Below are 22,044 nucleotides of genomic sequence, written 5' to 3'. Positions count from 1 at the left end.
TTTCTGCTTCTAGGTCGATTTCTTCTTCAATGTCTGTCATCCCGTCGTCCTCTTTATCGTTGTAGGCCTCTCTAGAAGTCTGGCCTTCTTCACATACCAGCACGCAAGCTTCTCTTCGTTGTCCTCCCTCTCTTCTTCTTTTTCTTTATTCTTAAATTCATTGGCCAGTAGGTAATTATTGGCCACGACAGGAGGCAATGTTCCGAATTGGATAGTAAGGGGCTGATTTGGATCCTCTCCATCCCTTCTGTCTTGCTCAAACTTTGATCTCCCAGAAGAAGTTTCTGGCAGTTCCTTCATTGATTCATCTGTACCAGTCTCTTCACTATCTTTGAGGACATTTTGATTGGCTACCTTGAGTAGTTTAGGCGCTTTAGGATGAGGCATTCCCTGTTGCTGCCTCATCATCCGTCCATAGTTTCGTTGGAAACGCCTCTGTTGGGTTCTAGTCATTTCATCGAAGGGTACTGCCCTTCCTGAATTATACTGGAATGAATGCTATACATTTGGTCGACGAGGTTGCAGCCTGAATGTTCTTCCATTATCTGCTGGCCTGAACTGCCTCTCAAAAGGCGGTCCTCTATAGAATGATGTACCTCGCCCTCTACCAGGCTGAGTGTTTGGGAAGAAAGTAGGGCGATGGGGATGTTGCCATGTCCCTGATTTCTCCGTATTTCCATTCACTTCTCTTTTACACCTTGCACACAGGACGTCTTCGTCCTTTTTTGGTTCTTTCTTCTTGATTCGTTCAAAGACGCTGGGATGTGGTCTAGGATCCTCTTCTCCATCATCTACGACCAATTTGAATTTTGGTAACTTGTTTTTGAATCCAGATGTCACCATATTTACTCCAAGTGACTGTGGGAAAGGATTTTCGTCCACTGCCATCTTCTTCTTATCATCGAACGTAATTCGTCCTGATTCAATGGCATCCTGCAATATATGACGGAAAACCAAGCAATTGTTAGTCAAATGTGACCATGCATTATGCCACTTACAATATATTTTACCCTTAATTTGTTCAGGGCTTGACAATTTGTGCTTATCGCTCAACTTTATCTGCTTATCTCTAAAGGTTAGCTTTGGTTACGTCGAACGAGAACGTTCTAGCCTTTATGTTTTTATCTTTTATGGGCTCATCTTTACCCGATGGTCTAGGCTTGGTCATTATGGGACAAGTATATGTATCTCCTTTGACCAATTCGGCCAAACACATTTCGGCCTGGTCGTATGACTCGTCACTGATGGTATGAACATCAAAATTTGGGTCTTTGTAATAAGTCCCTTTACTAGAATTTTTCATCTGTTCTTCCTCTCTTATCAGTCGTTCATACCTAATCACATTCGCACTTAACTGGAAGAGGTCAGGAAATTCCTTGTCTTGGAATTTCTTCTTTAAATCAAAGCTCAAGCAGCCCTGAGTGATTTTGACAAATTCTTTTTCGAGCAGAGGTACAAAACACTTGCTTCTTGCTGTCTTGAACCTTTGGAGAAAACTTTCTGCCCGTTCGTTTGGCATTTGACGTAGATTCGCCAAATCAGCCAAAGTGACTTCAGACTCAGTTTTATAAAACTGAGCGTGAAATAACTGTTCCAATTATTGCCATGTTTGAACAGAATTCGCTGGCAAGTTGATGAACCAGGAGAAAGCGACTCCTATTAATGAACTAGGGAAAAGCCTCATTTTATGGTAATCGGTTACATCACCACTTTACAATGTGAATCGTCTTATGTGTTCTAGAGTAGACACCTCTCCTAAACCGGTAAACAGTGAGAATTCTGGCACCTTATACCCTCTAGGCCATGGGTATGCTTGGTCTACCCAATCAGGGTATGGTTTTGTGTAGGTCGACCTAATGACGGGACGTACCCCAAAAGCCATCTGATCCTCTACGATTTCCATAATCTGATTCCTCAACATGACATTGGGGTCATATGGAATTCCTACAAGTTGGTTAACCGGTTGATTTGCATGAGGCCTGATGTTTGGTCCTTGACTGGCAACAAAATTACCATGATTAGGGCCATTACCATTAGCTTGAACATCTATTCCCTCATTAACACGTGGAATATTCTGTCCATTGTTTAGGACATTATCTCTTATGTTTGGATTACCCCCAAGTTAGGCATACCACTACCATTGTTCGGATTTGGCACTGTAGTACCCCCTTGGTTTGAAGTAGAGGGACTAGAAAGCGGTTCTACCCCTTGATTCGGATTTAGGACCGAGGGATTATGTCCCACAATTGTCCTAGTTTGAAAATGATTTGTAAGAGGTATAACCGATTGACATATTTGGTCTACTAACTTATTCATTGTTTCGTTCAAAGTGTTTAGTTGTGTTGGCCATGTTGTCATAGTGTACATTCCCATTTTGGGTAAATCTTTCCATATTATGAATATTTCGAAAATTTACCTGTTCAACGACGTCTTGTGTGAGTTCTCCAAGTAATGCACGCATGGTTCGAGGACTCAACTCCGTCATTGGTTCGTAACGACTGTTACTGCTCTGATTCTGTCCATCTGTTTGTGGAGAGGCATGCTGCTCCTCATATCGCTCGATCACAGATTGGATTCCTCCCTGACTTGCTGCTTCCTTATCAGATTTCTGAGGCATATTGTTTCACCTTTTGTACTTTCAACACCAAATACCACTGTCCCACTGAGCGTGCCAAATTGTTTCACGCGGGTTAGTCGCTAACAATTAAAAAGGATCAGACGATTGTGTAAGGGACAAACCTCTTGAGACAGTTCCAAAAAGGAGTGTTCTTTTATTGGCGATGACTTTACAATTGGAAATTAAAAACAATGTGCCTCCAAGGGGCGCAAGCACACGAGTTACTGAAAGAAAAGTGTTTAAATCTCAGCTAAGGAAATTAAAATTACATATTCTCTGTTCGAGAGTTTTTGATTCGGTCCTTTGCTCTATGTCTTTTCTCCCGTTTATACTTCATGGACGATCTCTTTGTGATCAACCGCCTAAAAAAAATGCTTGATCGTCCTATAACTGTCCACTTTTTTCGTAATGGTCAACTTGTCATGAAAACTACCTTTTTTAACTGCTGCCATTACTCTTAGTCGTTCAACCGCTTTCGATTGAATTCCTTGAATCGTGGAACGTGATAGGGCTGCTTTAATAACTGCTTTGATAACTGCACTTCTTGATAATCACGACGCTTTATGTTTGTTAAGACCTTGGGCGACTTGAAGGTTTGGGCGAGAATAGAGTAACAGCTCTGGGCGACTGTATAGCATTCCATTCGCTCAGATTTTGGGCGACTTGCAAGTTTGGGCGATAGCGTTACCGCGTTTTTAGGCCTCCCTATTTGGGCCTTCATCTTGATTTGTTTGATTGGGCTTCGTTCTTTGGGCTATCTGATTTGGGGATCTCCCAATTGGGCTTCACTCCTTGGACCGTTTGATTTGGGCTGAATTTTTATGTGTCAACAGATTCCAAGTTTGAAATAGTTCATTTTGTGTCCGATAAATGCCCCTTGAATTATAATAGGTTGGTGAAAGTTGAAAATAAGTGATTACTTATTTCAATACTAAGCTTAGTGGTCTTGAAATAATCAAATATTCTAATTATAAGTAGCAAAAATGATATTTCGAAACACGTTTGAAAATAAAAGATCACTTACAAGTAAATTTGACTTAGTTTCAACTTAGCCAAACACGACTCAATTCCAGATTATTTGGGCTTAAGCAGAATTTGTATGGGCTTGTTGTTACTATTCTGAAAGACAAAAAGCTTGATCCAAAAGAGAGCCCCACTAATCTTAACGGGCTGAGAAACCCAAGAAGGCTTTGAGTACTTGTTATGGACCAAAACCTTAAATTTTTGTTCAAAATGACGAAAATTGAAGGAGTAAGTAGAGAACTGCTGTGACTGACTCCCAGTCCTCCTTGACTGAAATAACCCGAGTCGGATTATCGGATCGGAAAATGGCCGGAGCTTCCCGGAGAGGCACCCGGAGTAAGCATCCATCCTCTTCCAGCGACAAAAATGATGATCCATCAATCCGTAACGTAAAACCAAATACCAGAATTCTAAAATCCGGTGGCAGGGACCGGAATTTCATTCGGATTTTAAATGTGAACCTCAAATATTTATTCATTTTTGGACTCGTTTGCTTCTTAATCGCTTTGTTTTTAGTTAATTACCTCATAAACCCCGCAGAAGAGCCTGTGATACCCCGAGTCGTGACTCCTTTTCCTGCTCCAAAACTTATGGAACTTACTATGGTAAAGATAGTCTTTTTTTGTTTCCTTGATTCTACGTGAATAACGTATAAAAATTGGAGGTGTATTTATCGATATTGATTTGTTTGAATTGATGAAATTTTTGTTGCAGTTTCAAGGGGAGCACAAGGAGAGCTTATACTGGGGAACGTACAGGCCTCATGTTTACTTTGGAGTTCGTGCACGGTAAATATTTTCTTTTCAGATTGCTGCATTTTTATTTAATAGTAGCCACTGTTACTCTTCTAATTTGTAGCTTTTGGTTGTAATGAATCAGCATTTGCGGTTGCAATTATTTTCTGATCTCTTAAAAACTTCAGAAATTACCTTTAAATTTTATGATATCTTTGATACTGAAATCAGCAGTTTTTGAATATTTTAAGGCTTGCCTGAAGTTTATTATAGTTAGTGACGAAAAATGATCATTGGCACATTCTGGATTTACTAATTAATGAATGTAGGCCTTAACTGAGCCAAGTAAGGAAAACCTATAAGGGCAACCATAACCAGTTTTAAAGTGATGAGATTTTTCTTTTGGCTGCCTGATTGTATATTGATATATCTTTATAGCATGTTGGATAATAACAAGCAATAATTGGCAGGACTCCACTGTCTCTGCTCACTGGTTTAATGTGGCTTGGTGTAAATGATGGAAGATATTCCATGAGACATGTCTGCCAGAATTCAGATGAGCTTAAGACATATGGCTGGACGCATCATAATGGACGGGATTATGGTCATCAAGTATTGGTTGACCAAGAATTCACACTTACGACTAGCTTTTTAAAATATAAGGAGAAGGACAGTGGCTATGGAGGAGATTGGGCGGTTCGAATTGAAGCACAGAGTGACAAGTAAGTCTCCTGACCATGTTTCGTGCTTGCCTTCTGACTCTAATACTTGTACTCTGTTTACAAAGTTGTAGCTCCAGATAAAGAGTTTTCAAAAATGATGCTCTTTGATTTCTTAATAGGTTGTTAGTCCATGGTAGACTTATGACGAAAGAGGATTGTGAAGAGATAGGCAGATGATGCATTATCATTTTTTCTATTATTTTCCTTTCTAGGCTGAAATTGGCAAATAACATTGCCCAGTGAGGTTTTTTAAGAAATATAAATTTTCAGCTGTTTCTGGACAATTCTTGCTTTTTGGACAATCTATCATAAGAATTACATCTTGTAAAAAATTGTATTCTGAGGATCTTTATGCTAAAAATATATATTAAATTGTTTGGGACAATTAGTGTTGTACTTTTGAATATGCCTTGTTTTAGAAAGATGCCTTCATGGAGTATTAGGAAAATTATTTCATTAAATTTTGGGAAAATGCTTATTTATGTCTTTAGCATTCAAGTGTTTCACCAAATAATTAACGAAAACTTGATCAAATAACTAGAATGTTCTTTATTCATATATGATATATAATGAAATCTCTCTTCTATGGTTGTGTTGTCTAGATTCTGGTTTCTCTATTATACTACATGTGAAATCAATTGATTTGAGGTACTTTGATGTTGTTAACATTTAGGATTTGGAGGTGTGTTGAGGTCCCAAAGGACTCATCAAATAGAGAACTCCACTTAGAAAAAGAAAAACTAGAAAAGGAAAGATATGGATGCTTTGTGGTTTTTACATTCTGATGCCCAAGGAATTATTTTAATAAATGAAGTTTGTGAATATGGTAATAATTCCTGCATATAGGAAACTGATTCCAGTTCTTGCTGTAGCTCATGTAATGCATCGGCGTATTCATTTTAACAAATAAGGTTCATCAGCGGGTTTTATATTCATGTTTTCCTTTGGCTCTTCAATTAAATTAGAATTGAATAAATTATTCTAATATTTTTTTTGGTACATTGTATTATCATCATGCAATACTTCCATTCAATAAAAAATTACTTATAGTATAGAGAAATGCTTCGATTTCCTGTAAATACTCCATGGCACAGCTCTCTGATTTGATGTTATGATGTGTTGACTGATTCAGACATAGTGAAGAAATGTCAGAACTTGTGCACCTTTTCTTTTATGTGGCTGATGAAGGTGGAGCTGCTATTGATTTGGGTGGAGATGTCATGAACATTCGTGATGACTCCATCTTGGCATTTGGTTCACGGGATGATGTTGGTAACTGGCAGTTGCATTTAGGATCAAAGGTATCTCTATTCATGAACCATTTCTTTTGAACCACCCTTACATGTGTATTGTTACTTTTTTCTTTTGTGTGTGGATGTACTATGAACCTGCCTTTTGAGATATTGAATAGTGTATGTGATTAGCACTTTGTTTCTCAAATTCTTTTAAGGTCATTTGTGGAGAGATTTTGAAAATCTTGTCTATGGTTCGTGCTATTAAATTTGCGTGAACCAACTTCTTTGGGTATGTTGTTTCTTAATGTTGTATTACTTGTTAAAACAGAAATTAAATTTGTTTGTAACCATCTCTGTCAGGTCATGAAGTTATGAATTTTTCAGTCTAAAAACCTTTATACGTGTCTGCACCCGACAATGCCAACATTTAATGAATTTCTTGCAGGATGATTGTGAGATTCATTATTCTGGTTTCAAGACACTCCACATTCACAATCTATCTGATCTTGTCATAGCAAATCTTGGAACCCAGGTGAACATCATAAACATTGCCTTGTCTATCCTATTTCTACCTGCCACTGTTTTATCAAGTTTTAGCTTGGTTGCTTTGGCTTTCAGGCTTTACAAACATTGAATCGTGATCTTTATTCATTCATTATTTTCTTCCTCTTTTTGTTTAGGCTAGGAAATTTAATCGTTTGCAGCTTTCAGATACATCGGACCACTCTCCAAATATTCTAGTTTTTCAGGTTTGTCATCAAGAACTATTCAATTATTTTTTTTGTTAGTACATGTGATGCATCATTTAACTAAAAATTTAACACAAAAATTTAGGGTTTTATTATTTTTTTTATCTTGCTCAGTAGTTCGTTGTTTATTGTCCAGATCTCTGCTAGAATTCCCTTCAGAGCTGATGTTGTTTTTGTATCTGGATCGAGTGGTCATAATTCAAGAATGGAGGAGCGTTTTAGAAGCCTCACAGGTACGTTTTCATCTGTTTTGTACAATTTGATGCAAATTAGAAACTCCAGACTAATTGGATTTGATTCTTGTTGTATCACTTTCAGGCAAATTAGAAACTCCAGACTAAAAGGCTGCTTTGTATTAAAAATCTGATAATAACGCCAATTCCAATTTAAGAACTAGTATTTATAAGTTCCTAGGCCTCAATACTTTTAATCCTAATGAAAATAGTTTGTCAATAATTCCAGGTAACTCGATGACTTCTCGCCTAAATGAAAAGAAAAACCAATTTGATGACAAATTTGCAAGGTGCTTTAATATTTCTGACGAGGTACGAGTTAGTGGAAGCTTCTTTTCCTCTGCTGCTTCATTTTTAAATTTAAATGTTTTTGTACTTTGAAATAGTGACATATCATTCTGTTACAAATTTTAGCCAAATTGTGGTCTTGTATAAATCTAGGGCTTGAAACCCTGTCCTTCCGAGGATCCATTACTAGTTTTACCGTTTGATCTAAAGTTATTACAATGAAGCAACAAGAGGTGATTTATTGTTTGTTATACCTATTGATAGATGTTACAAAGTAGTGCACAAACCACGTTCCGTAAATTACCCCATTTCCCTTTGTGGGAGCTACTTCTGAATCAATGTATGAGTTGATCCTTCTATAGTGTTTGATTTTCACTCTATGTCATTTTTTATTCAGGCGATTGATTTGGGAAAATTTTATAGTATTTGCCATCGGCATTGATGCTCTCACATCACATAATTTGCTTACCACCTAGTCCTTTAATTTATATTTCCCAACCCCATGAGGTGCTATATTTGTGTCTGAAGAAACCAATAATAACAGGTGATTAGTGAGTCACAGGAGATCTGGTTAACATCTACACATTCTAGAATATTACATGATTTATTTGAATTTTATTATGATTCAAAAGTTAATTTCTTTCTTGAATGGTGATAGATTAGTTGGATGGTATTACTGATATTCATCAACCTTACCAATGTCAAAGGGGCTGAGAAATCGATAGAAACTGAGATTAATTTTGGAAAACTTGTCATATATTCTGCCCTCTTTTGTCATATATATATGGTCTTTCTCTTTACAAGGAAATTATAGGATACACAATCCCTAAGAATTAGCTATTGTCAAAAGAAAGATAATTTTTAATGATAAATATAATTTCCTTAATTATCGATGTTAACATCCCCCTCAAATTGATGTTGGGAGGTCAACTAGCAACAATTTGCTAACAAGAAATTGATGCTGCTGTCAAGTCATTACTTTGGTGAAGACATCTGCCACTTGAAGATTAGAAGAAATGTAGGGAAGAGATGTGACCTGATCCTCCAAAGTGTCACGAATAAAGTGATATGACCTGGGCTTTTAACATGTGACATCACTTATGAAATTACTTTACTGGGAAGCAAGTCTTGTCTAGAGCATCTATGTTAGGCTTAATACCATTGTCAGAGATTGCTTATTCTTATGATTGCTTTTATGGCCTTCTATCCTGCGTTTCACTGTCTTACTACCAATTCTCCTTTACTTTTGTTATAAATTCAAAATTTATGTGGTTTTTCAGCTTAATCCGGAAGCCAAGGTAGTGAGTAAGGCTGCTCTTGGGAATTTGTTGGGTGGAATTGGATACTTTTATGGCCAATCAAAGATTTCACCTCTACCATCCTCTAATGTAAGTCTTCTGTCTACGGTTTTGTCTTGCAACTCACAATCAAAATATCCAGTTTAGGTTAAATGTATCCTCATCACAGAAAATTAATTCTAAATATAGTGTGTAATTTGCTAAAAAAATTTCTATTCCTTTGTCCCTATTTTGACTGTTTGACCTGCTAAAATGTTAGATTGTCTGTTTTTTGGAATATAACAAATTTTCTTTTCATATTTTAAAAACATTCAAAAAATTGTCATTTAAGAATTTGAATATAATATTAATTAGTGATGTTTGGCTCCTGTTTGGTTTGGATATAAGTCAATTTTTTAGTAGATTTTAAGAAAGGGTGATAAAATTGATAAAATTTACGAGTCCCATAAAATACGTGGTTGGAAATGAGTACGAAAAAATGAGTTTTAAAAAATTGGGGCCAAACAAGGGCTTGATGACATTTAAAATGCAGAAAACTAATAAATTCCACCTGGGATAGTCAATTTGACCTGCGAAAGTAGCAGCATAGCTCTGACTCCAGGCATAATTTGTCAAACTTGTGTGCTTAAATGAGAGCACGATCTATATGAGAAAATGAGATTCACTGTTATGTGGAATTTTTGTGCGTGCAGCATAATGTTGGCTGAATACTTTTCCTTCCCTGGGTTTGGCTAGAATTTCTGTTTCTGTATGCTTAGAATTCTTACTAAATTGAGTCACCAAAAAATTGGTGGTGATGCATGCTTTGGACTCCGAAGTGATTTTACAAAATGCTAGGGAGGTCGAAGGGTACTCCAGTTTCCATTCTGCCCAAGGAGACTGTTAGGATCTGTTTCTAACTAAAAGCTCAATGCAACCTGTGTGAGAACTCTCAAATTGGTCACTTATTTTTAATGAGCATCTCTCAGCGTATGCTCAATGATCATCCTTGTCATCTCTTAAATTTCATGTTGACCAGAAATTTTAACAATCTTCCTTAACAATCTCTGAATCCTAAATATTTACGGATATTTCGAACAAACTTGATAAAATTTGTTAATGTTATCTATACTTGTCACTGAAAATTTTTACCATTTGATTCTACATATTATTGCTCATCTTTCGCATGATAATATTTTCTGTTTGGATGGCTAGCAAAGTAACACAATGGGCTAGTATCTCATGCAGGTTAAGCTTGGTGATAATTTCATTTCATATTGGCCAGCTGAGCTATACACAGCTGTTCCAAGCCGACCATTTTTCCCTAGGGGATTTTTGTGGGATGAAGGATTTCATCAACTATTAATCTGGTGGGTTGCTTTATTCATGTACATCTTTCCCCAGGTTTTGGCTTTAATCGTCTTTCACTTTTTTTTTTGTTTGCAATAAGTCAATAACTTTCCCTGTAAAACTACCTGGAATCCTATTAACGTGACTTAATCTTTCTTAGTATAATAATACTATAAACTTTTGTATTCTCTTCACGTAAATAGGCGTTGGGATGTTCATATTTCTTTGGATATAATTGGGCACTGGTTAGATCTGATGAATATTGAAGGATGGATTCCACGTGAGCAAATTTTAGGTGCTGAAGCATTAAGGTGACTGACCTTAGCTGCTTCTGTTGTATTTTCAGCTAATAATTTATCTTCACTCTTTCATATTGTAAAAGTATTTTTGTTCATTTGCAGTAAGGTCCCAGCAGAATTCGTTCTTCAGTATCCTAGCAATGCAAATCCTCCAACATTATTTTTGGTTTTAAGAGGTTTATTCTTCACTCATAGTGCTGATACTCATTTTGTTATAACGTTAAAAATAAAATATGGCTTGGTGCATCAATCTCATGTTGACATTAGCTCTCTAGAGGATTCTGTGCCCCTGTATATAAGAAATATCATATCAACCTTAGAAATATCTGAACAAAAAATTCTCTACTCATCTACTCCTTTGCCAAAATGAAGGAAAGCAGCATGGTAAGGCCTAAAGTCAGTGATTTGCGAATTAAAATTGTTTAGACATTTTTGTCCATTTAGTTTGTAGTATGACTCTTGTTGATTGTATCTTTGATAGCTTACGGCAATTAATTGGAAAATTATAAAATTTTGAGTTGAATTTCCTCCCAGTTATACTTGGGCTATGAGGCACCTCATTTTCTTTTATCATGATTAAATGTGTTGGTGAACATCATTTACACTAGATCTCATATGTGCAGCCTGTAACATGTACATAGGCATGATAGAGATGGAAAGTTCTCTACCTGTGTCCCCTATATAACCATGACCAACCTTTTTATAAGAATTAGAATCAAACCCTACTGGCCTGATATGTTTAAGTTATTTGCATCTATTAATCATCTTATAGCATACTGGCCATGAGTTTCACTCTCTCAATTCGACGTCATTGTGCACGTGCACATTTATTAATAGAAGACACTTTATCAAATGAAATAAACCTAATTTGTTCAGGACAATATTCTGAATGGCTAAAAAGTTAAGAATTAAAATTTTACTTTTGCAGATATGATGTGCAGCATTAAGAAAAACCAGTTTGCTGCCACAGAAAGAAATGAGATCTCAATCTTTTTGGATCGTGCATTTATTCGTCTTGAAGCATGGTTTAACTGGTTTAACACTACACAGTCAGGTAGATGTTACAAGTTCCAACTTTTCTACTAGTTTTTAATGCCTAAGGTTGACCATCCAGCCTAATGGTTTGTGTATGGATGCTGACAAGCAAGTCGCTTTTCTCCTGTAAACGGGCATGATAGGGAAACCTTGTTTTTTAAGATCAGCAACTTAAAAATTTAGCTTCTCGTGTATTGAAATTTGATGTTCTATTCTCAGGAAAAATAGCAAGTAGCTACTTTTGGCATGGAAGAGACAATACAACCATTAAAGAACTAAATCCAAAGGTTCTTATCCACACCATATTTATATATTCATTAGGATTAAGTGGAACTTGTTTTTAAGGTTCACCATGTCTTTCTACCTGGTTAGACGCCTAATTATCTTTTTCCTGTCATAGTTTTGGATCCTTCCTCAGAGAGTAATAATTTTTATTTTTATTTTATTTTATTTTTAATTTGGTATTTTGGGGTAAGATTGCAGATGACTTTCCTTGGGTTGTCTTCTGAGTTGTAATTTTTATTGTTCGTGGATATTATAAATTTTAGTATCATTTATGGGATTTCTTACTTTGTTCATGATTGGAAATGGATGGTAGAGTTCTCCACTAGAAAATTATGGAAGTCTAATAAATTGAAAATAGATAAATTTCTACGGGGCTCTAAACCATATAATGAAAGCATTGATGTCACATTCATGTTGAATGTGTTCAAAAGATAGCAAGACATGCCTTTTTGTGTTCTTCAACTCTTTTCTGCTTTCTCTAGCAAGCGTATTAGATCTTAACTCTTTAACCAAAATTTTAGAGTTAACATCTTTTAAGCTAAAAATCTGATGTAAAGTATTTGAAAACATCTACAAATTTTTCTATTTGAAAACCTCGACAAATTTTTCAGGAAGTATTAGCATACACTGAAGCATGATTGCAATGCTCTTTTAAGAAGTAAATATGATAAATATTTTGAGATAAGATCACATTATAATTCATCATTATAAGAGGCATATTTTTAGTGCCTATTATATATGATCCTCAAATTATAGTTATTATTGACTTCATTTAAAGATCAATATTGAAATATTTTAGTCCTCTGTATCAACTGACTGTGCAGTGTCTGTTGTAAGTGAATTTGTGTGTAAAAATCACCATAATAGTATTTTGTCATCTCCAGACACTATCTTCTGGGTTGGACGATTATCCTCGTGCATCACATCCTAGTGAAGATGAACGCCACTTGGATCTTAGATGTTGGATGCAATTTGCTGCAGATTGCATGCATTCCATTTCAAAGTTTCTTGAGAAGGAAAATGAAATTGGAAAGGTATGGCCATAATAAAGTACAAACATTTTCTAAGATATCATTTTACTTCTTACAGTTTTTAAAGTTTTATTTGAAAAAATGCAGGAGTATGATTTGACAGCAAAGCAGCTCTCAGATTTTGACCATTTAAATAAGGTAGTTCTACCATCTGCTTCTCAATTTTTTGCGAGTTCACTATCTGCTAATTTCTGCTTACAAATTGAATTTTATTTTTTCCTTGGAACCTAGATTGTATTGCTAGAATTGGTATTGAACCATTTTTGCTTTATTGTATTTTTTAATCATTCTATCATTTTGACAAGCTATTTAAGATTATGGTGTGCTGGCTTAAAGTTTATAAGCTCAGATGTGCTCTTTTTTGCTTAACAGATGCACTTTGATTTTACCCATGGAGCTTATTTTGATTATGGAAATCATACCGAGCAGGTATATGCTTCTGTCTTTCAAGTAATGAGTCTCATATTGGCTCTGTTGTTCGTATCACAACCTCTTTCCAGTGCTTACATCTCAAAATTTTTAATAGGCTTCAACCTTCTCACTTTTTACCCATTAATGATTCAGTGATGAAGAGATCCAGATTGTTTTGGTTCAACAATTTTGGTAATGTATCTGGAAAAATCTGTAGTTACCTGAGTCATATGCAATGCTTGCAAATACCATTTCCTTCACAAAAAGCTTTCTTTACCTTTTTTAGTGCGTGAGGGGTTTAGAATACGACTATTAAGATGACTTGATGCGATGTCTACAAGGTAGGCATTATTTTGTCCCGAAACATGAGGAGGTTAGGACAGATGAAAACTGCAGGAAGAAAATCTGCTTTCCCCCTTTTTTTTTTTTTGTTAAATCGATGGAGAAAGAAAGACGAGTAGTACCAGACTTGTTTCTTGTTAGCTCATTCTTGAATTAACAAGCCTTTTCTTCGTAGGTTCATCTAAGCTGGCGACTAATAGAGCGAGCTGGTGAATACCCTATTCGTGAGCTTGTACGAGAAGTTTCTGAGAAACCTGTGCTGAGACTGGTTCCTCATGTTGGCTATGTCAGCCTTTTCCCGTTTATGGGTAGGCTTATTCCACCTGTGAGTTGTCAAATCCTCTCTTTTTGTCATTCTGCTTCTCACTTTCTCATTGATTGGTATTGTAAGGTTATTTTTTGTATCCACTAGGATTCATGGATATTAGAAAAACAGCTTGATCTCATTTCAAACGGAAGTACTTTATGGACCAACTTTGGACTCAGATCTCTTGCCAAGACAAGGTAACAAAAGATATGCTCAAGCCCTTGACTGAGAACACTAAGCGTATAAACAAAAAGTTACTTTCAAGCTTCTTTGTTTGCCAAACATAATATTAGAAATTACTTTTTTTTCTAACAAAAGCCTTTTAACCCCTTTTTCCCCCTAAAAAGTAACATTTAAGCTTAGAAAAAATCCGTTCTCCTTTTGATCGGAAGCCTTCTGTTTGAGTGGACTTCTGATAATGTGCCTACAAAATTTCTATTATATCACAGCTCGTTGTACATGAAACGCAACACTGAGCATGATCCGCCGTATTGGAGAGGGCCAATTTGGATGAACATGAATTATTTGATTCTTTCTTCACTTAACCACTATTCCAAAGGTATGCATTAAAATGAATATTGTTTCTTGCTATAATTATTTCTTTGAAATTTGTGCTTATATTTTATTCTGCAGTTGATGGACCATACAGAGAGAGAGCAAAGACTGTCTACACTGATTTGAGGGACAATTTGATAAGGTAACTGCCACCTGAAAGTCTTCTTTAATTGAGTTCTGTATTTTTCTAACTTCTTTGGTGCGTGGGATCAGAAAATATGGACAGGATTAAGAAAGGAAGACGTTAATCTTTTGTTGTTGTTGTACAATAGTGCAGTGCGTATCAAAACATACTCTTTAGTGTGGTGTATTCTTAGCTACCATTTCTTTTGTTGCAGAAATGTGGTAAGAAACTATAATCAGACCGGCTATTTGTGGGAACATTATGATCAGAAGAAAGGAAAAGGAAAAGGTGCACGCCTCTTTACTGGTTGGACATCGCTTGTGCTTTTGATCATGGCAGAAGCATATAACGAGTGTTAAGTACTTGCTAGCAAAAGGCAAGTTCCTCTCTGCAGTCACGTATAATCAAGTGAAAATGACTTCCAGATTTGACTCGACATGTAGTGTACTTGATTCAATATCAATGTTATCGCATAGATACATAGAATTGTAATTTATGTCGATCCATATTAGACGTGCAGTTACAGGAAAACGTTTGCTTATGGGAATGTAATTAGCCCTTTTGGTGGCCATTATTGAGAAAAAAAAAATGATGTTTTTAATAGTAATTTTTTATAGAACGTGTAGTTAAAAAGTAAGGAAAAGTTTTGAATTTATATGCGAAATATTTCATGGTGTAAATATGTAGTTGAAATTGAGTTTGAAAATTAAAAAAATTTGTTCTGAAGTTTATAACAGGAAGTTACATGCTTGAAGATGATGAAAGGGAATGACAAATAATCTGATGATTATGTACAGTAAAATATCTGGCCCGGACTACACGCGTTTGCTTGTTGAGTTCATACATAAAATGACAGCAATCTAAAACCCAACCATACCACATGGTCATATTATGAAAGTTAAAATTGAAGAAAATGTCATTAAGTTATAAACTATGAAGCTCAGGTATCAGCAAGATTTCAGAGTCTAAATTAAGGGCTTATTCGGTAATGATTATGAGAACTGAATTTTTGACTATTAGAGAGAAAATAAAAAATGACGGTTGAAATAGTGAAATAACGGTCGTTTTTTGGGGTAAAAAAAAATTAATACCAAACATGCACTAAAACGATCATCCATATTCAAATTCGGCAAATAAATTTTTGCAAAGAATATACTAAAGTCTTTAGGATAAGAACACTTTAGTATAAGAACTTCAATCAATAATGAAAATTGATTTCTTTTTTGCATATTATCGGGTCTAGAAAATTTTGCGGGTTGGAGTTAAGAAAAGCTAATAACTTTCTACAGAGGTGATCCATAGAAATATGAGTGAGGCTTCTTAGAATTGAAATCAAAATTTTTATTCCTTCCTGACAGGTTTATTCTTAGTTTGTAGCTCAAACAACAACAATGAGGAGCTTCCAAATCCAAACTAAATTTCTATTTCGAATGAATAAATCAAGATTTAAGAGCAGTTTTCTACAAAATAATGCTTTTTCAAAATAAAATTTCCTAAGCAATTATCTTTAAATCACAAGCAGCTAACGGCCAGCTAAAAGAACAGCTTTAATTAATATGTTAGTTCTTTAAATCTCAGCTTCACAGATTAGCTGATGCATTTAAGTATTCCTCTAAATGCTTATGTCCTACTTTGACAAATAATTCTGGCAGCAGCTCACTGTAGGAGACTTGGGTATATTTGTCATTTTACACGAGAAGTTCTAATTTTAATTAGGCTGCTTCAAATGGCCCGAATAGTTTTTGGATTGAGTCATTTCACTTTGTTTTACGATCTACAGTTCAGTCATAGGTTGATGCCGCCTGAAAACAAAAAATCACCAAGTTAACATCATAGTTTGGGGAGATCGTTGGAGAACAATTTGCCTAACAATACCTAGACTTAAAAACAACTTCTATGCATTGCACCAGAATTGATATGCTTTTATGTGAATCGATAATCATGAGCTGCATGAATGGAGTTCTACATATGTTAAGACTTCCATCGTAGTTTGAATTTGTTGGCATTTGAACTTCTTTACCTCCTTAGTGTCCGTACACTTATGTGGACAGTGTAGTGTGATTTTGCAATTTTTATCATTCCTATAATTTTGGGTCACTTTATCACTCCATTGACTTCCACAATAGTTATTGTTGCAAAGAAGTGGAGAACTAATATCCTTTCAACAACTGTGTCGAAGTTGGAGCAGAGTCTGGTTCGAAAATGATTGCGAGCAGCCTTTGACATTATTTTAGTGAAGAGGTCTGAAATCTGGTCATTAGTGAAGATATGCCGAGTGATAAGCAGTTCAAGTACAACTTGTTTACATACAAAATGGTTGACCAACTCAATGTGTTTACTACAGGCATGAACAAGGGCGGACCCAGGACTTTGGTTCAGTGGGGGCTAGACGAAATTGTACAAAAAATAATTTCAAAGTAGACAAAAACGATAATATTCAAAACGAAGTACTTTTTTTAACAATTGCTCCTTACGAGTTTTCATACTTTGAAAACACCGTATAATAGTCTCGTTATCTATTTTATTAAATACATCTTTTTCAACATATTATATATTCCCAGATTCCAGCCTCCCGTATGAAAAATATTCATTTAAGGGCCTTAATAATTAGATAAAATCTGAATCTAATCACAAAAGGAATACACTATTGGAAGGAAAACCATCAAATGTTTACAGTCTTCCTCATCCAAAAAAAATGTTTACTGTCTTACAGATTAAAAATTCATCCAATGACTTAGATCTACCATTCCTTTTTCAAACCATGAACCATCACTGTCAACATAGAAATTAAAAAGGTAATGATAAATGAAATGAGTTAATGGCAAACATTAAACAAGGACCCAATAGCTTAAATTACATCTGGAATGCTACAAAATCAGAATACCAATTTTTGAATTCAAGTATCCAACCACTAGTCCATAACCAATCTTAATATTGCATAAATAACTTTCAAAACATAGATAAAAAGATTAAGAAAGAGAGATTGATTGCCAAATTTTGCTTCTTCAATCAGTTCTTCTTCTTCCTCTTTGAAAATACGGTGAATCGGTTCGCACTTTGGAGTTTGGAATTTGAAATTGCATTTGTACCTCACCCGGTTCGCACTCACAGGTCTGAGAATTGGAGAGAACTGGAAAGGGAATACACAATGCGAGCCTCTTTTTTTCAACGTTACATACGTTAGATTGTTGGACAGCTGGGCTTGGTTAATAAATAAGAACAAGGGAATACCACATAAATCCTCCATTTAAAAATTACATTTTTAAAATTAACAAATTTCTAAAAATCTTTCAAAAATCAGGTGATAATTAAATTTATTAAATATTAATTATAATATAGTATAATTAATTCACTTACCCATCCCATCCCGTCCCGTCCCATCCCACCTCACCACCAACCCCAACCACCCATCACATCAAACCCTTCTATTTCTCTCTCCACCCTACCCCACTTTCGACGACGGCTTCGACAAGAGTTTTGACGACTGTTCCGATGACAATTCTGACGACCACTCTGGAGATGATCCGGCGACCTCCCAACGATGCTCCGATAACCGTTCGACGAATATTCCGATGACCGATCACCTTTTCGGTGACTAACTTTTTTCTTCTTTTTTGGCAATAACCTATTACCAGTTCCATTAGATCTATGACTAGTTCTATTGAATCTGTGACCTAATTAAGTGGGATGAATATGCATATGATCAATTTCAATATTAAGAAATAAAGTTTGAAATTTCATGTGTTATTTGTGACCAATTCACTAATTTATTTTATCTGAGAATCACAATGACCAATTTTATCTTCGGTGTGGCTAATTGTGATCAAATTTGTATTCATTGTGACTTTCTGTGACCAAATAAATCTCAAGTCCCAAATAATAGAAAGGCAGCCCTATAGTTCTTAGAGAAAATTACCTAGAAACCTACTTTTAAACAATAGTTTTCAAAAATAAAGGAAATTAATTTTCATTTCACAAATCAGGTGGTAATTAGAAATTATTAAATTAATTAATACATAGTTAACTTCTCCCAGCCAAAACCACGCACCCACTCAAATTAAACTTTTTCTCTCTCTCTCTCTTTTTCCTTCTTTAGCGTCTTCCAAAGATTGATAAATGAAAGATTCCTAAATTACAAATCTCAAAAATTTCAGAGTCAGGCGCATTGATGGGATCCATCACGAAAAATCTATAGCCATGACTTCACCACCCTCATTCCGCCACTACTGTAGCCATGGGTTTCTAGCCAAAATTTTGATTTGATTGTGTGCGCCTATTCTTCTAATTTTGATTCAATTGGTTGGATTTTTTGAAGGTGTTGATGGAAGTTATGGTGGTGATGATTGTTGTTGTGGATTTGAGTTAAAGATGTTAGTATTGGTGGTGGTTATTATTTTTTCGAATAGATCTACTGTGGTGGTTGGATATCTGATTTTTTTCTATTTACGATCTGGTTGTGACTATTTGTGACATATTTTGAGTTGATTGTGACCAGCTGTGACTTGAGATTGATCTGGTCTCAGACAGTCGCATTGAATACAAACTTGGTCACAGACCTCGTATCAATTTACCCCATATATTGTATCAATTTTTAACCCGCACACTCTATTTCCTCCTCCAAAAATTAGTTCGACACTCGGTTACCCAAAAATCATATCTACGACTTCTTTCCCACCCACTCCCTAGATTCCGACCACCTACCACTTCTCTCACCGGAGTTTCAAGAGAGAAGTGTAGTGGTGCTGGTTGGTGTTTTTTGAAGGGATGGTGGAAGTTATGGTAGTGATGATTGTTGTGGATTTGAGGTGAATGTAGTATTTATGGTCATCAATTTCAGTTAAAGATATTAATAGTGGTGGTGGTTATTATTTTTCCGAGCAGATCTGCTGTGGTGGTTGGAGAGCTAGTTTTTTCTGTTCGAGATCTGATTGTGATTGTTTGTGACCAATTTTGTATTGATTGTGACCGGTTGTGACTTGAGATTTATCTTATCACAGAAAGTCACAATAAATACAAATTTGGTCACAATTAGTCACGCCGAAGGCAAAGTTGGTCACGGGATTCTCAGATAAAATAAATCAGTGAATTGGTCACATATAACACAGGTATGGTCACAGCTAACACATGAAATTTCAAACTTTATTTCTTAATATTGAAATTGATCATATGCACATTCATCCCACTTAATTAGGTCACAGATTCAATAGAACTAATCGCCGATCTAATGGAACTGGTAACAAGTTATTGCCAAAAAAGAAGAAAAAAGGTAGACACTGAAAAGGTGATCGGTCACCAGAATATTCGTTGAACGGTTATCGGAGCATCGTCGGGAGGTCACCGAATCGTCTCCAGAGTGATCGCCAGAATTGTCATCGGAGCAGTCATCGAAATTGTTGTCGGAGCCATCGTCGGAAGTGGGGTAGGGTGGAGAGAGAAATAGAAGGGTTTGATGTGATGGGTGGGTGGGGTTGGTAGTGAGGTGGGATGGGATGGGTAAGTGAATTAATTATACTATATTATAATTAATATTTAATAAATTTAATTATCACCTGATTTTTGAAATTTGTTTAGAAATTTGTTAATTTTAAAAATGTGATTTTTAAATGGAGGATTTATGTGGTGTTCCCTAGTTCTTATTTCTTAACCAAGCCCAGCTGCCCAACAATCTAAAGTATGTAATGTTGAAAAAAAGAGGCTCGCATTGTGTATTCCCTTCCTAGTTCCCTCCAATTCTCAGACCTGTGAGTGCGAACCGGGTGAGGTACAAATGCAATTTCAAATTCCAAACTCCAAAGTGCAAAGTGCAAACCGATTCACCGTATTTTCAAAGAGGAAGTAGAAGAACTGATTGAAGAAACAAAATTTGGCAATCAATCTCTCTTTCTTAATCTTTTTATTTATGTTTTGAAAGTTATTTATGCAATATTAAGAATGGTTATGGACTAGTGATTGGATACTTGAATTCAAAAATTGGTATTTTGATTTTGTAGCATTCCAGATGTGATTTAAGCTATTGGGTCCTTGTTTAATGTTTGCCATTAACTCATTTGATTTATCATTACCTTTTTAATTTCTATGTTGACAGTGATGGTTCATGGTTTGAAAAAGGAATGGTAAATCTAAGTCATTGGATGAATTTTTAATCTGTAAGACAAAAACATTTTTTTTTGGATGAGAAAGACTGTAAACATTTGATGGTTTTCCTTCCAATAGTGTATTCCTTTTGTGATTAGATTCAGATTTTATCTAATTATTAAGGCCCTCAAAAGAATATTTTCCATACGGGAGGCTGGAATATGGAGATATGTAATATGTTGAAAAAATGTATTTAATAAAATAGATAACGAGACTATTATACGGTGTTTTCAAAGTATAAGAAACCGTAAGGAACAATTGTTAAAAAAAGTACTTCGTTTTGAATATTATCGTTTTTGTCTACTTTGAAATTATTTTTTATGCAATTTCTTCTAGCTCTAGTGGTGGCAATGGGCTCGGCCCTTAACCTCACGAGCTTGGCTTGCACTTGTGGTAAGCCGAGCTCGTGGCTTGTTTTCAACGAGCCACGTTGATTTGGGTGAACTTGGCACGGCCCACGAGCTCGTGTGTCGAGCCGAGTTTTGGCTCGTGGGTTGGTCTTTTTTTATTTTTATATTTATATAAAGAGAAAAACACAAATAAATGAAATAATGTAATGAAAACACTTTTAAAAAAAATAAAAAGTGTTAAAAAAATATAAATAATTTAATGAAGACACTTTTTTATTTTTTTATTTATATCATATTGTGATATTTTTTTATAAAATATTTATATAATGAAGACGAATTATTTTTTGAAATACATTTACAAAAAATATATTTTTTTGATTTCTTTTTAAAATAGATAAAATGTAAACATTCCTCCTCTATTCGAGTTTATGATCGGTTACATCAATTTTAAGTCGACGAAGTTAAAAATTATACACGAACAAGTTGTTGTAACATGTACAATTTTTTAAAGAAAATTCAATTTAACGATTAAATAATAAAATTTTTTTGATTAATATAATTAAGTTAAATATCACTTATCTGACGACATGCAATTTCAGCGTATTTATCTTATAGTCGAAAATGAGCGTCCTGCCAATTCTTTACGTAGATTAACGCTTCCAAAATATCTTCTTTCAGTCGGACATCGATCAAAATCCTTTTACCTGTACTAAAAGCAGACTCCAAAGCAACAGTGCTAACCGGAGGTGTTAACAGATCTTTCGCAATTGCAGAAACAATTGACCAACGTTTTTCATACTTTCGCCAGAATTCAATTACTTCTACTGAACTTTTTTTTAATTTTTCTGTGTGTTAGCATATTATGATTGAAGTAATCAATTAATTCAGCAGGTATCGTATTTTGAGTTTTGATCGATGTTTGATGAAATGCAAATGTAGACG

The 22,044-nt window shown here is 35.2% G+C and overlaps 1 protein-coding gene across 4 annotated transcripts; it reads left to right on the top strand.

The window, feature by feature from the left end:
- Window positions 1–3,855: 3,855 nt before the first annotated feature.
- On the top strand, window positions 3,856–15,233 carry LOC111378359 (mannosyl-oligosaccharide glucosidase GCS1). Of its 4 annotated transcripts, none has more exons than XM_023001543.1 (23): window positions 3,856–3,976; window positions 4,181–4,245; window positions 4,355–4,428; window positions 4,845–5,096; window positions 6,229–6,397; window positions 6,777–6,863; window positions 7,012–7,080; window positions 7,217–7,313; window positions 7,543–7,625; window positions 8,882–8,989; window positions 10,115–10,248; window positions 10,432–10,539; window positions 10,630–10,703; window positions 11,456–11,581; window positions 11,782–11,849; window positions 12,732–12,881; window positions 12,966–13,016; window positions 13,251–13,307; window positions 13,807–13,956; window positions 14,044–14,135; window positions 14,388–14,497; window positions 14,572–14,635; window positions 14,832–15,206. In XM_023001543.1, the coding sequence occupies exons 1-23, from the start codon at window positions 3,946–3,948 to the stop codon at window positions 14,974–14,976; spliced, it is 2,364 nt and encodes a 787-aa protein (XP_022857311.1). In that variant the 5' UTR covers window positions 3,856–3,945; the 3' UTR covers window positions 14,977–15,206. The 4 variants fall into 4 exon arrangements, with proteins under 4 accessions (XP_022857311.1, XP_022857310.1, XP_022857308.1 ...); XM_023001542.1 differs by having other exon boundaries at window positions 4,157–4,245; XM_023001540.1 differs by having other exon boundaries at window positions 3,856–4,245; window positions 14,832–15,233.
- Window positions 15,234–22,044: the final 6,811 nt, after the last annotated feature.

Source organism: Olea europaea, unplaced genomic scaffold (genome assembly GCF_002742605.1).
Source record: "Olea europaea var. sylvestris unplaced genomic scaffold, O_europaea_v1 scaffold1806, whole genome shotgun sequence".
Lineage (NCBI taxonomy): Eukaryota > Viridiplantae > Streptophyta > Magnoliopsida > Lamiales > Oleaceae > Olea > Olea europaea.
Note: the sequence above shows the minus strand (reverse complement) of the source record. Positions and strands in the feature narration are given on the sequence as shown.